The 14,061-nt window shown below is 36.0% G+C and overlaps 1 protein-coding gene across 2 annotated transcripts in view; it reads left to right on the forward strand.

Annotated features, from left to right (window-relative positions):
* The window catches only part of PDE4D (phosphodiesterase 4D), a 350,395-nt gene that overhangs the window by 260,870 nt on the left and 75,464 nt on the right, over nucleotides 1–14,061 (forward strand). For both annotated transcript variants that reach the window (XM_066568867.1, XM_066568868.1), the window contains exons 3-5: nucleotides 8,262–8,298; nucleotides 10,713–10,786; nucleotides 11,601–11,650. In XM_066568867.1, the coding sequence (XP_066424964.1) occupies nucleotides 8,262–8,298; nucleotides 10,713–10,786; nucleotides 11,601–11,650 (161 nt within the window). The remainder of the gene's footprint in view (nucleotides 1–8,261; nucleotides 8,299–10,712; nucleotides 10,787–11,600; nucleotides 11,651–14,061) is intronic.

Genomic DNA, 14,061 nt, shown 5'->3' on the forward strand with positions numbered 1-14,061 from the left:
CAGCTTAAATGAATACAAGTCATTTGCAAGTCACTTACAATATTTTTTTGAGCTATAAACGAAAAAAATTTGAAAAAAAAAAGATGATTGTCCTTTCTGGTTGTTTGACACATTTTACAGGTGGAATTCAAAACAAAGAACTCAACTTAGAATGCAACTAACTTAAAGTTGAACAATAAATTTGTGCTAACTTTATTTGTTGATCAGGAAATTAGTTATTTTGGAAAACAGAAAGCATTTTTGCATGGAGAAGCATTTATCTGCTATTTATTCAAGGGAGAATTTTTGTTGATGAAATGCAAATATATTTTATTTACTTTCAGTCAATACAGAATCATGACTGGTTCTGTGTGAGAGATTGCTAAAACCTTACAATTTTCCAAACAGCTCTCAGTTGTTAAACACATCGCTTCCTCTTTAAACACTTTAAATGTTTTAGGTTTTTTTTTTTTTCCCCTTCTCTGGATACAAGGGATGTTTGCAGGAAAATAACATGTTATTACTGAAGTTACAACCAAAACAAACTGAATTCCTACATCTTTTCAGTGACAGATGGCATGTTCTTAAAAATATGGTACCAAAATAAATTCTTAGCTGGGATTTCAGGTACATCACAACACCACATCTCCCTGGGATTGCAACACTGATCAGCAGTGGAGAGGAGGGCAGACGTGCATTTTGTGTGCCAGCAATACTGAAGGATAGGAGCAGTGTGAAGAGAGGCAGCTTTGTAAAAAGGGACTTGAATGTTTTGCAGGGATCTCTTTTGGACTGTTTTTCTGGCTCAGTGATCACCTACATGCACAGGTCACATTTATTTCACAACCCAGAAGAACATTAGCTGCCATTCCACCCTTCAGGGCACAAACTGAATGTTCTGAATTCTTTTAATGGCCCTAATGCTCAGTTAGTTGTAGAGTTCAATCCCTGAAAGAGCACAGTCTGAAAATCTGATGGCTTTCTCTTGTTTTTCTTGAAGTCAGATTGTTTCTTCTTACATGCATTTAGAGACCTTTGAATTTAGTTAAGGGCCCATTTTTTTTATAAACCCTGAAACCTTCTGTGGCTGGCTCATAGCAAGCTCTCTCAGGCTGGGTTGTGTTGCATGAGTGCCTTGTTCTCAGCAGCTCTGCTATTTCTTTTAAGGAGGGAATCTTTCAGCCTGCATCTGTAGGAGGCCCACATGGAAAGTCATATAGTCTTATTCTTCAGAAGTAACACACCCATATCAGTTTTAAACACTTAAGTATGTAGGACAGGGACAAGCAAGCAACCAAATACCTGATGATTAAAAGCAGTTACAGGCACAATAAACACATTTTATTTTAGTTTGATACCAGGCAAAAGTTTATGTATGTCAGCTAATGCACTCAAAATTCACTAATAGTAACTCATTAAGTGGCACTAACTTGATTGCTTCCAGTCATGTATGCAAACCCAGTCACTAATTTTCTCAAACCTGAGAAGAAAACAGAACTGCACTGTAGTCTCTGATGCCTGTTTATTTTCCAGCCTTGATATAGCTAAATAATGATTTTTGTTGTATGAACAGTCCAATAGTGGCACTGCTGATTTGGCCTGGACTCCTCTGATCGAGTCCAGCATTTTTCTCATTCAAAGTCCTATCTCCTCTGGCTTAATCCAGCCTCTCCTTTAAGACACAAAAAAACCCCACACTGCTGTAGCTTCTTTTCCATTGCCATTGCCTCAGTTACCCCCAGGAGAACTACCTTCTGATTAAGGAAAACCACCTGCAGCATGTTCTGTTTCCCTTCAGGACTGAATAATTCTGTCAGACTTAATAGAGGCCAGTTGCTCAGTTAGTTGCCCACCATTCTCCTGTAATCTAAATGGTCTGCTGTATAATGACAGGATTAAAGCATTGAAGCTTGGTGGATGACTAGGGCAATGTGATAAAAATGATTTCTTGAGTTATCTGTGTTTTTTTTATGCTACACATCATGCTGGCTACATGCTGCTACACATCATACTGTGATGGTCCACTACATCACTACCTATGTGATTTCCTCAGGCAGATTACACAAGTCAGATGTGTGAGTGCAGTGTCTTTGGAAAAGGTTTAAGCTTCTGGGAAATGTAGCTGGGACTGACATAAGAGATCCTGGTGGTCCTCAAACTCTTCCAAAGGTGTTAGGAGACCTTCTTGGTAGATGTAAGATGCCTAGTTGTGTTCCTACAGTGCATTATATTGGATGGGAAAAAATAGTAATAATTCCTGGGTTTTGGATATAGTCAGCCAATTCTGATTCTAGCTTATCCAGGAATTCTGAATGAAGCTTCTGGATGTGATAAGTCCCAGCTCAGATCACTGTCACTGAGACCTAAAATAGCCCTTGTCACCCAGCAAATTCTTATTATTTTTTAAATCTGGACAAAAGTACAGGCACTATGAAAGAGATATTAATGCACAGTGAGGTGTACACATAGCCAGATAGTATGTACCTGATAGTGCCTGGATTAAACCTCAAAGTACTGATTTAGAATTGCTAACACTGATTCTTTCCAGTTCTTTAGTCTGTAATAGATATGGTCCTTTTGCCTTTCCAAGTCTTGAGAGAGCTTCTCACTTTGGGTGCTAATGCAGTTTAGCTTGAATTAAGATTGCAGTTTGGGTAACTTAGCACTGATGACTGCAGCAGGGTAGATTTCAAGAATTCAAAGGCTTCTTTCAAACCTAATCAAGTGTACCTTCAGGACCTGAGATGCTAAAAAGGTGACATGAAAAATTATTTTCTTATATAAAATACAAGTTGTATCTAGAAAACTCCAGGTATTTTAGTGCTATTACTATTTTAGTAATAATATATGTGTATTAGTCAAATGTAACAATTCAAATTTTTTTTGAGGTGTTTTGATTTCTGTAAGGCAGACAAGAATTGTTTTCTTAATGAACATCATAGTGGAGTAACTTGATTTATGCTCCCTATGAAGTCAATTGGGGTTTTTGGAAAGACTTATATCTGAAGTTTTCATTAGTGACATTTATGCTGGAGAATTTTTTTCTCCCTTTAGTCTGTCTTTCTAAATCTCACTTGCTTAGTTAGTCAGTCTAAGGAGAATTACTATAACCAGCATTCTTTTGGCTGGGATAATGGACTTCTCAGGTGCTGTGGCTTTTTGGAGCCAATCCTCCTTCATCTGGTTAAGCTTGATTAAATTAACTGTACTGAACTCCCAATATTACAGCAATACTTTTTCACTAATTAGGGCTAGCTGTGTTGCTGAATTAGACAGATGTATCAGGAGGACATAACTGCACAGTGTTACAGAAAATTGTGGTGTTCTGAAACACTCAGACAATAGTTGATGAGAGTCTGCTTCATTCAGGGTCTAATTTCTGTGGTTTCAAGTAGCTCTTTTTAACAATCCTCTTACGTACATATTCACAGAATTAAAATGCTCTGGGAAAAACAACCCCCTCTTCTACAGCTCATAGCTCTGCTACCAATTTTAATTGCTTGTTCTCTCAACCCTAAATCTCAGCCTGCTTGCAGTCTCATAGACTCTATCCCCTGCCTGAGATGCCCAATCTTCCCTCAGATTGCCTTTACCCTTTCAAAGACATGCAAATCACCAATAACCCACTGGCTATCTAGGAAAACAAAAGGTGTAAACCCACCCATTAATTTTGTAATGTGGGCCAAACCTTAAGAGCTGCTACTTACATTTATTTAGTCTTGGCTTTTTTAACAAGGCCTAAGCTATCTCAGGGCTAGAATTTTTTTTCTCAAAGTCTTTAAAAATTGAGATGACATGACTTAAGCACTATTCCTTCCTGCAGAATAAACTGACTTGGAACCCTATGATTTCTGACCTCACAAAATCAATTTTGCAAACTAACCCATTTGTATTTTTCAAAAGCAGATGATGATGATAAGTATCAAGCTGCATGGAGCAGGCAGCCACTGCTGCTCACTTTCCTCAAAGCACAGCTTCTGATAGCTAGTACCATTACTATTGCCTTATCAGGGTGCAATCTAGAATCATTTTTCATTGCTGCTAAAATGTGAATCTGAGCAATGTGAATACTTCAGCATACTTAATTAATAAGTTTTGTGGGTGCATATTTGGCTTCAACTATAAAATGTTATTGGGACAGAAAAGAAAATCCTGGCAGTTAGGGTAGTCCATCAGCTTATATTCTATCTTTCATTTGTGGTTTTGTATATGGTATAATTGTGTTCCAGCAAACAAAACACAAATGTCTCATCTAAGCTGAGACACACTATTGGGCAGTAAGTATACAGCCTTGTATGCAGAAATGAGTGGATGCAATGTTTAATCCCAATCTAGATGTTTACACTGCAAAAGGCAGCTGCCATATATTTTTTTTTACCCAAACAGAAGACTACCTTAGTGTCAATCTTCTTTCTTATACAGTTCTTTAAAAATTGAGTAAATTCATATGACAGTGTGATGAAAGAAGATGAAAGCAGTGTGATGAAAGCTCTTGATGTGGAGATTCATTCAGGGATTCCCTACAGCCACTGTCCTCCTGGGCTTTTCAATTCAGTTGGCAGCTTTGTTCTTTCAAATGGTCTATGTCCAAAGTTTGTAGCCAGAGAATCCAACAAAGACTGTGCCAGTTGGATTTAAGGCCTGACAGGCATCCTCAGGCAGTACTTCTGAGAATATAAGTAAGGTTTTGATTCAAGGGGAGGAGTGTTGCAAACCAATAAAATCATACTTTAAGCTGGTACATTTGTGGCAAACTGATGTAAATATGTCTTGTATGTTTTCTCCCCTTTATTCAAATAAGGCAGAGCTCCTATTTGTCCTGTTTATATCTCATAACTTCAATGCATGTCCTAAAGATCACTCTGTTGATATTCATGTAAAAGTCTAGAAAAACCCAGAAAACCTTAATCTGTGTTTACTATGGCCTTTAGAAAGACAAACTCTGAGGAGTTTCCCTGTGAAGCTCACTCTCCTCATGGTCTCTAAAGCCTGGGATTCCCTTCTCCTTAATGGATATAGTGAGTTTTTTCTAACCACTATAAAAGACATCCACTATTTTTTAAGTGTATCCTGATCGGTCAGCAGAACATCTCTCTAGTTACTTCTCTCATTAGATTTTATATTAAATTATGACAGTTAATTATGAAGTAAAGGTTATGCAGTCACCCTGTCTTACCCTTGTGTTAATCTTCCTGCCTGCTTCTCTGTCTGTCCATGCATCTCTAAGTTCCTTGTTATTAGGGGAAAAGTTAATTACTGTTCAGTGATTGGGATAGAAGAGACAAATTGATCCAAATCCTGAAGAAAGGAAGCAGAACTGTTGCACTGAACATGTTCAACTAGCTTCTGACTTAATACAGAACTTTCATCTCCTCAGGGTGGGGATCAGCATAGGTTATATGGTGTGAGTTCAAGTGTCAAGTAGGAAATGTTATGAAGAAAAAGTCAGAAATTTGCAGAAGTTTAGGCTTCATCACTTCACTGTGGCTAATAGCTTGCAATGCAGTGTATAATCTTTGGTCTGCTAAAGAGAATTTTTCTTGTTTTTTGTAACAGTCATTAAACTCATGTGGGCCAGTGCATGTTTTAGCAGTGTTCTTTGGTGATGGAGTGCTAATAATTTTGAATTTTGGGGCTCTGTGAAAAATATTGTTTTCAAACCTCTATTTCCTTTGAAAAATTATGATGTGAACAAGTATAGCAGGCATTCTAGTTAAGAGAGTCTAGCAGTGATATGAACAATTTCTTCTAGCTTTAATGGCTAATAGGTCTGTCTGTATTTAGAAGCTTGTGGCATATTGTGTTATTTACACTCCCTCTAGCTTCTGTATACAGATGAGGGCAGTATCCTATCTGGAATCCAGAACGAATTACCCATAAGCTTCCATGTCATCTAGAGAGGAGGACACTGATATATTGTAGTGTTTATTACACTGTAGTACACTGTGTATCAATGGCATTTTGAATCATGCATTCTTGCTCTTCGGTATTAAAACCACCACAAGCTTCTTTGGACATATCTGCTCTATTTTTGAACCATCTCACCTTGTCCAGATTCTCTGACCCAATGTGGATCAAAGATTGCTCACCACCTTTTATGATTGCATTGCAGTTCAAGTGGTCTGATGAGTGCTAAACTATTTTGAGAAAGCTGTGGATATCTGTACGTTCAGTATCAGGTTGACCAAAATAATGATAATATCTGGATTTGTTGCTCTTGACACAGGGGAGATTTGAAAAGTGAAAATCAAGTCCTGGCTTGATTTCAGTACATTAAATTACTATTTAATCATGCCTCTTCTGAAGAATAACAAGCTACAGTATGATATCAGTGTTCTTCAGTGCAATACAGTCCAGAAACAACTCAAGTAGAATCAAATTTGAAAATGAGAAAAGTGGGATCATGTTATTTTAAATAAAGGAATAAAAGATCCTCCACGACAGAAAGCCAAGAACACATAGCTGTTGTCTTTTATGGGTGCCTCAGCATCCACAGAGTGGCAAACAGGGGCTAAGTGGGAAGGAGAGGAAGTACCATCTACAATAAAAAGTTCCACAAGAGATTTTGAGGAGGACAATATTATTTTCATATTTTTTTGTCAATCTGAAATTCACTGTTAGTGACTATGTTTCAGGAGTTGTCTGGTACTTTGAGGCACTGGTGAATATTTTGTGCATTTGTGTCATATATTGGGCACTCAGAGTGTTTGCCACTGGTAGATGATAGAAAGAACCCTTTCCATGTCTCCACTGTCTTATTTACAGGTAGAAACTATTGAATATTTTTTGTTTTTTGTCCAGTGCTGCTGCTACCTGTAAACACTTTCATCTTCATAGTTCTGCCCTTCATAATTTCCAAATGTACAGGTTAGACTGTAAAGTGGCTTTATGTTTTGAGCTGGGCCCCCTTTAAATGTCAAAAAAGAAGCAAAAAATGGATTAGCTCTATGCAAATAAAAATATCCTTTATAAAAGGTAAGAAATAAAAGGACTACTGAGAAACATTTAAGCCAGCTGTCACATATCAGATAATACCATTTCACAGAACTCGAAGACAAAGAGGATAATTTTCCTGGAAGTGAAGTAGCATAGTCACACTCTCTTTCAGTGGAGAACAGGATGAAAAAATGAAAAAAAGGCACTTGGCTTATCTTCTGCTAAAGCCTTTGTGTAATTCATTAAGCAACCCTTATCTAAAATTATAGTGTAGGGCATTTGCTGATGTTTTCCTGACCCAATGAAAACATGAAGAGGTACTAAACCCAGGTGGTCATTAACTCTCCTGTTAATGCTCCTGGCTGATTCATGTTGTCTATTATACCCGATTGGATTTGGCTTTCCTGAGCAATTAAAGCCTCTGAGTTCCTCCTATGGAGGACGCGTTTCTTTTGGTTTGTTCTAAGAGTCAGGCTTATATGCTTTCTGTCCACTCTGGACCTGTGGTTTCACCTGAAGCACTACCCTATTCCAACCACTCCTGCAAAGACTGTGTTCAAAGCGCAGATTTCTTCCATAGGGTGTTTAAAAATCCATTCTTCTATTACCCAAGGAATAAAAGAGATGATAATAAAAATGGTTGCAGAGTTATTAAACGTTCTGATGATCCTGAATATTGGGGAGTTTTGTTTCATCCTTACAGAATGATTGTACAGTGGTACAGATTGCACACGCTGCTTTTTAATTAGGTTCTTGCAGTATCTGCAAATCATTGCTGCCTTGTGGATAGTCTATAAATTATAAGAATAATGTTGTAGCAAGTCAACAAACACAAGTCACATTTCTCCATTTATCAGCCTTTTTCTAATTAGATTTTCATGGACTTGAAATCTAATGTTCAAAACTCATATTTTATGCTTAAACTTGAATAATATTAAAATAGCACCAAACTGATGTTAGTTTCTGTTAGAAGTTGCAACTTATAACTCAAGATAAATTCGTTACAGGGAAGCACAAGAAAATTAAAAAAATATTGTATTTTTGCCTTTGGAATCACTTTTAGAACATTCACCTCTATCCTTTGGGATGACATGTCTGTGGATTAATCTGGATGGTCAGTCACCTGCCATACCCACAGCACAGAAAGTGGCTGGTCTGTCAACATTCCCATAGACTTGCCAGGCAGCTGGGCAATAACTAAGTTGGCACTTGCTTTTCAGAGTGTGTGGAACAATAATAAAGTGTAATTGCAGAAGAATAAAACTGTGTTATAAAACCTGATTTTCTTTCTGTTAAAGCAGCAAATTTTTCTAACTTGCAACTCTCCTTATTTATTTTTTTTTCAGACATGGCGATGACTTGATTGTGACACCATTTGCTCAGGTAGGAACAGCTTTGCCATATTTCTCACAGGGCCTTGTAATTTAAAGACAAAATGGCCAAAACAGTTCTTTTCTGTTGTTGATATTATATGTTTGCCTGAAACAAGAAAAGTGTTTCAACAGAAAGTCATAAACCTCCCACTCTGTTAACTATACCTCTTTTTCTTAACACTTTTTGATTATCTGAATAGTTGAAGTACAATAGCATGACAAACACCTTTGATCTCTTCCAAATACTGTAGCAGGCACTCATGATTGAGACAAATCTCTGATTCCTGTTATTCTGTTATTTTTCTAATTACCATTTCTCCACATGAACATATTTTATGAATTAAATACATTGAGATTTTTAGACATGAGATAAATTTTACCCAGAACAATTATGTTCCCTTACAAAGCCAGGTTTGTTTTTTCTATTCAGATTTATAAAATACCAGTTCAAAATTCTTTATAATTCAGATTAAAAAGCCACAGATTTCACAAGAGAGCTTCCTTATAAAGTATGAAAAATTAACATTGCTTTTACTTGAACCGATGATGATGGGTTTTACTCCAAAACAGATAGGAATTAAATTGAAATTACTGTGTGAAGTCATATGTGATTGAAGATGAATGGAAAGAGAAAGGCTGAGTCACAGAGCAGTGTCAAATAAGAATATTATAAGAATATAATATGTATTATATATACATTATATAACATATAACATATATAACATATATAACATATATAACATATATAACATATAACATATAACATATAACATGCAACATATAACATATGACATATAACATATAATATAATATATATAATATATGATACATAGTACATAATACATAATACATAATACATAATATAATATACACCATATGTCATACATATAAGCATATGTGGCAGCTTCAGCCACACTATGTAGGTTGCTTTGGTCAAATAATAAGCTGTTAAAAGAATATTAATTAAATACTTTATTATATATTTAATTATATTGCAAAGAGATTCAGTGTTTATAAGACTCAATCAAGTCCTTGTTATGAATAAAACCATCATCTTTTGCTAGCAGAGAAAATATTAAGCAAGGGCCTTTTATAAAATACTCTGAAATCTCCACTGTACTCTGAATATGCAAATTTGATGACATATTTAATTGGTTTAAATCCATGCTGAATTAAATATAAGTCAGTTTGCTTCCTGATTTTTGGAAAGGAAAACATAACAGATTAATAAAACATAACAGATTAATACTGTTTAGTTAGTCAAAGGTATTTTTTATTATCTTAACTTCTTTGGAAATTACCTCCAAAAGCTTGACCACTGCCAGTCATTGCTAGTTCTTTACTTTTTGTTACAAACTTTCATTAATTTACTCTCTTTTTCTTCAGTGTCCTACTCACTTCCTACCTCCTGCATACATTTAAGGTGCTATGAAAAGCAGGCTGTGCACTCCTCAACCCAGATCTCTGAAACCCAGCTTCCCATTGTTGCTTTTGTTATTCTTCAGATGGGTTCACCAAGAACCAAGCCCAGTCTGGGCTGAGGAAGAAAAAGGTCAACTTCCGCAAAGACATACCAATGATTAGTGTTGCTGCTTTCTCCCATTTCCAGCCTAGCTCAAATAAACTCATGGTTCCTCTCTGACATCAGCTGAACAACCTCTCCCCTGACAGAGAGGTTCACTTTTTTACCGTCACAAGGCACAAAATCTTTTGTGTGTTACCCAGCTGCCTTCAGAAGAGAGTGCCTTTGCCACTTATAACACAAAGACACTCCACTGCATTCACTGTCTGCTATCTCGCATGAATTTAAGTCCAGAAAGGAAGCAGTTCGTCTATGTTGTCTTCCCCAATGCATAAAGCTTGTAAGAGTCTGCAGACTTTTCCTGCATTCTCAGGGGGTAACTTCCCCTGGCCTTCTGCACTGAGTCCCTAAATCAACTGTGTCTCTTAGAGGAGACTCTTCTACTTTTTTACTTTTCCTTGTAGTCTAGACAATCTCATTCCCTTTGTCCTTAGGAGTTTATGGGAACTGAACTGCAAATAAAGATTTTGCAATTATTTCTTATGCCTGAAATATTAGGGTTGAATGGGCTATTATCTTCCAGACCCAAATGCTTTTCTTGTTATTTTAAAGAAATAAGTAGAATTATGTAGACAAAATTTCCTCCTCTGCGAGTCAGCCTTCCTTCAGACAGAAAATGACTTGTTTATGAGGGGAACAAAAAAATAGAGGTAAACTACTGCCTTTGTATTACAGACATATTATTGCTAAATAATAGCCAAAGGTTCCAGACTAACTTGCCCAGGAAACCTTTTACAGTGGTTTTGCAACGTGCTTTCCATTTTCTTTCAGCACAGTGGAGCAGAGATAGATCAGTCTCACTTATACAGAAATTGATACTGAAACCACTTTTTTTGTTCCAGGTTCTGGCCAGCCTGCGTACTGTCCGGAATAACTTTGCTGCATTAACCAATTTACAAGACCGTGCACCCAGCAAGTGAGTGTCATTTTTTGGCCACTGAACTTTTTGCAGTGATACTTTTTTTTATGTAAGCTAAGAAGACAAATATGAGTTATAGATTTCAGTCTGTGCCACCAAACCTGCATAAATCAATGATGAGGAATAAGTTTATTAATCCCCTAAATATGTTGCAGTTGGTGGCTGAGACAATAGCCCCCTTGCATTCTAATTGATCTTGCAGTTGTTGTCCTTGCATAAACTTGGAGTAGGTTTTTTCACCTTATGTGATTTTAGATAAAGTAGTCATATGTCTAAGATCATTCAGAGATGACCATTCAGGCACAGCCTGAGTATTGCAAATGAAACAGAGTGAGCAGAAGCTGCACTCACTGAGATCTGCTTGCATGGTCTGAACCTAGAACTCTACATCACTCATTCAAGGTAGTGATACCCAATCTATCTGCAGTAGTTCATAACTATAAATTAGGCAGCATAAATATGATCTCTCTCCAGTCATGTACAGCATTACAGTTAACACTAATGTTAGTTACACTGGCAAATGTAGTGAAGTCATTTCCATCACCCAAAGCATGCATCATGAAACCTAGAAGTAAATAACATTTCAAAGAAAAGAATGTCTTTGTATATGTTTATAAGTCACATTTCAAACTATGTATTGCTCTAGATGTGATTAGGCAGGCTTTTAATAAATCTATACGTTTCTAAAATTATCCTGTTCTGGAGTTCCCAAATAATTTCCCAGGTAATGTATTTTCTGTTGTATTGTTCAAGAATTCAGTCATCAGTGAATTTTTCAGGCTTAAGCCTTTTTTCATTTCCTTTTTCATAGAAGATCACCAATGTGTAGCCAACCATCTATTAACAAAGCAACTATAACAGGTAAGAATAATTTATTTATAAAAAGCATCTAACTGAAAAATGCATTTTATAATAGTAAATATATATTGCTTTATGTACTTATATTGCTTCATATCCTTGTATTTGTTTTATTAAAGAGATTTTGAGTTTTTGAGTTACAGAGTGACTCAAATTGATGTCTTCTAGTGTTCAGTCCTGTTAACCTCTGATTTCTATTTTATTATTCCAATTTTAATTTCTTTCCCAATTATTTTCCTTATATACCAGTGTGTGACCATGTCATGAATAAATTAATTAACTTTTTACAAAGAAATGTAGTAGAAAAAAGTGGATATGAGGAATCCATTCATCTTTCTTTTTGGGACATAGAGTTCTGTAGCTAGGCAGGCACAAAGACTTCACTTTAAAAATGCTTATGCTATGAGAAGTGTTCAAAATGGAATTTTCTGATTTAGAATTGGAAATCCTCTTTTTATAACATTTGTATGAGAAAGAAATTTCCTTTTAAAACATAGTATTATTTCCAAGGAAACGTTGACTTAAAAACAAGACTAGCAGTGTAAATTACATTAATATTTTGGAAAATTTTACCCCACACTACTTTTGGTTATTTTGATGGCAACTTTGTCTTGAATGTCTTTATGGAAATGCACTTTATTGGACCGCATATTTTTTACAACATATTAATTCACAACTTACACTGTGTAATTTTCTGGGTGTTACTTTCTCTATTGTGTTCTGACAGAGTGAAAGAGTATTTGCTTTCCTTCTTGATGAAAGTATACAGACACTTACTAAACAGGCAAATTATCATTTAAACCACAACCAGAAACACAATTTTCGGTAATTTTCAAAACACCTCATCTTTTTAATTGAATTATACATTTGTATCTCTAAAAAAAAAAAAAAATGGTACATCAGCAATTTTGAGGAGCAATGTAGCTTTTCAATGTTCAATAGTTTCTGCCTGTAGGCTCTGGAATGTGTTAAAATTAATGGGTTTTTTCAGCTAACCTCTCACCTTAAAAGGATGTGGTCTTGGCAGTTCTTTACAGTTTTATTCTCCTAGGAGCTCATACAATACGAACATTTTTGTGTAGTGCTCATCAGGGGACAGACGGTTATGTGTTTAAATCTATACTATAAACAGAAAGGCAGTTAAATAATAGTAAGAAGATATATCTATAATTATATTAATGATCCTTTGTTAATATATTTCTTGAAGAAGTAATTCTGGACATTGGTTTCAGATTGCTCTCCGTAAACCATTTCAGTTATGAATATTATATCTATTTTTGATTTTGTGATTTGTCTCATAGCAGAGTAATCCAGAAATATGTTAACTGGAGACAGAGATACTCAAATATAGGGCTCTTTCTTTAACTCCAAGGGACTAACTCTAGAAAACATAGTGAAGTTCATGATAGTAAAAGAAATTATATCCAGAAGAGAAGATGTGCTTGACAATGAACACTACCTTACATGCTCTCCCACAGCTATTTGACTGAGGTCAACTTCTTTTCTCCAGCAGGAGAAGCTGTTCACACAGCAGGACCTAAGACACTCTCTGTTGGAAGATGCTGTTGCTCTTTTTAAATTCTCCCTGATCTGAAGGTTTCCATTCAGTTAATCCTCAGAGTGAACTCTACATGTTAGCCACAAATCATCTGATATTTTAAAGTTTAGAAAGAAAGTACCACAGTCAGCTCTCCAATTAATCTAGAAAATTCTTTATTTGCCAATAAATACAAAGGCAGCAAGAAAAGGCAAAGAATAGTAAGGATAATTTAGTCTAATTTAATTTAGTCTGATTTCTCAGAGATGCTCCTGGAATTTCTGTGCCCAAATTATGCACTGAACTGGATGATCTGAAGCCTGTGTGCAGTGGATATAAGTGGTTGAAAGACTTCAATGATATAACAAAGATATTAAGCCACTATAAAGCATGAAAATGGCTACAATTCATTTTGACTATTGAATGGAAATTGAGGCTGGATACTATTTTGCATAAAAGGGTTTGCCTGTTCTTAGTTATAAGCTGGTTTTGATATTTCCATGGCGACCAATTTCATGGCATCAATGCAGAAATATGCATAGGTTTGTTCTTGGGCCATATAGAATCCTAGTGAAATGTCTTAGCAGCAGTATGTTAAGAAGGAAGATTAAAAACACTTCTGCTATAATTCACAGAATAATTGAAAGCCCTTTCACATGCTACTAAGTTTTTTGAATTTTTGTGGGGAACATTCAAAATGTATCTTATAGAGATCCTTCCTGCTGAGAAATCCTCCTGGTTTTGCTGTTCTCAGAAATTGTGTCATGGAGTGACCAGAAAAATACACCAGCTAGGGTAGAGCCCCATCATGTCCTCCAGATGGCTCAGCTTGCAATCTCAGCAAGAACTTACTGGCAAGGTAGCAATCTAGGTGACT

The sequence above is a fragment of the Molothrus aeneus genome, chromosome Z (genome assembly GCF_037042795.1).
Source record: "Molothrus aeneus isolate 106 chromosome Z, BPBGC_Maene_1.0, whole genome shotgun sequence".
Lineage (NCBI taxonomy): Eukaryota > Metazoa > Chordata > Aves > Passeriformes > Icteridae > Molothrus > Molothrus aeneus.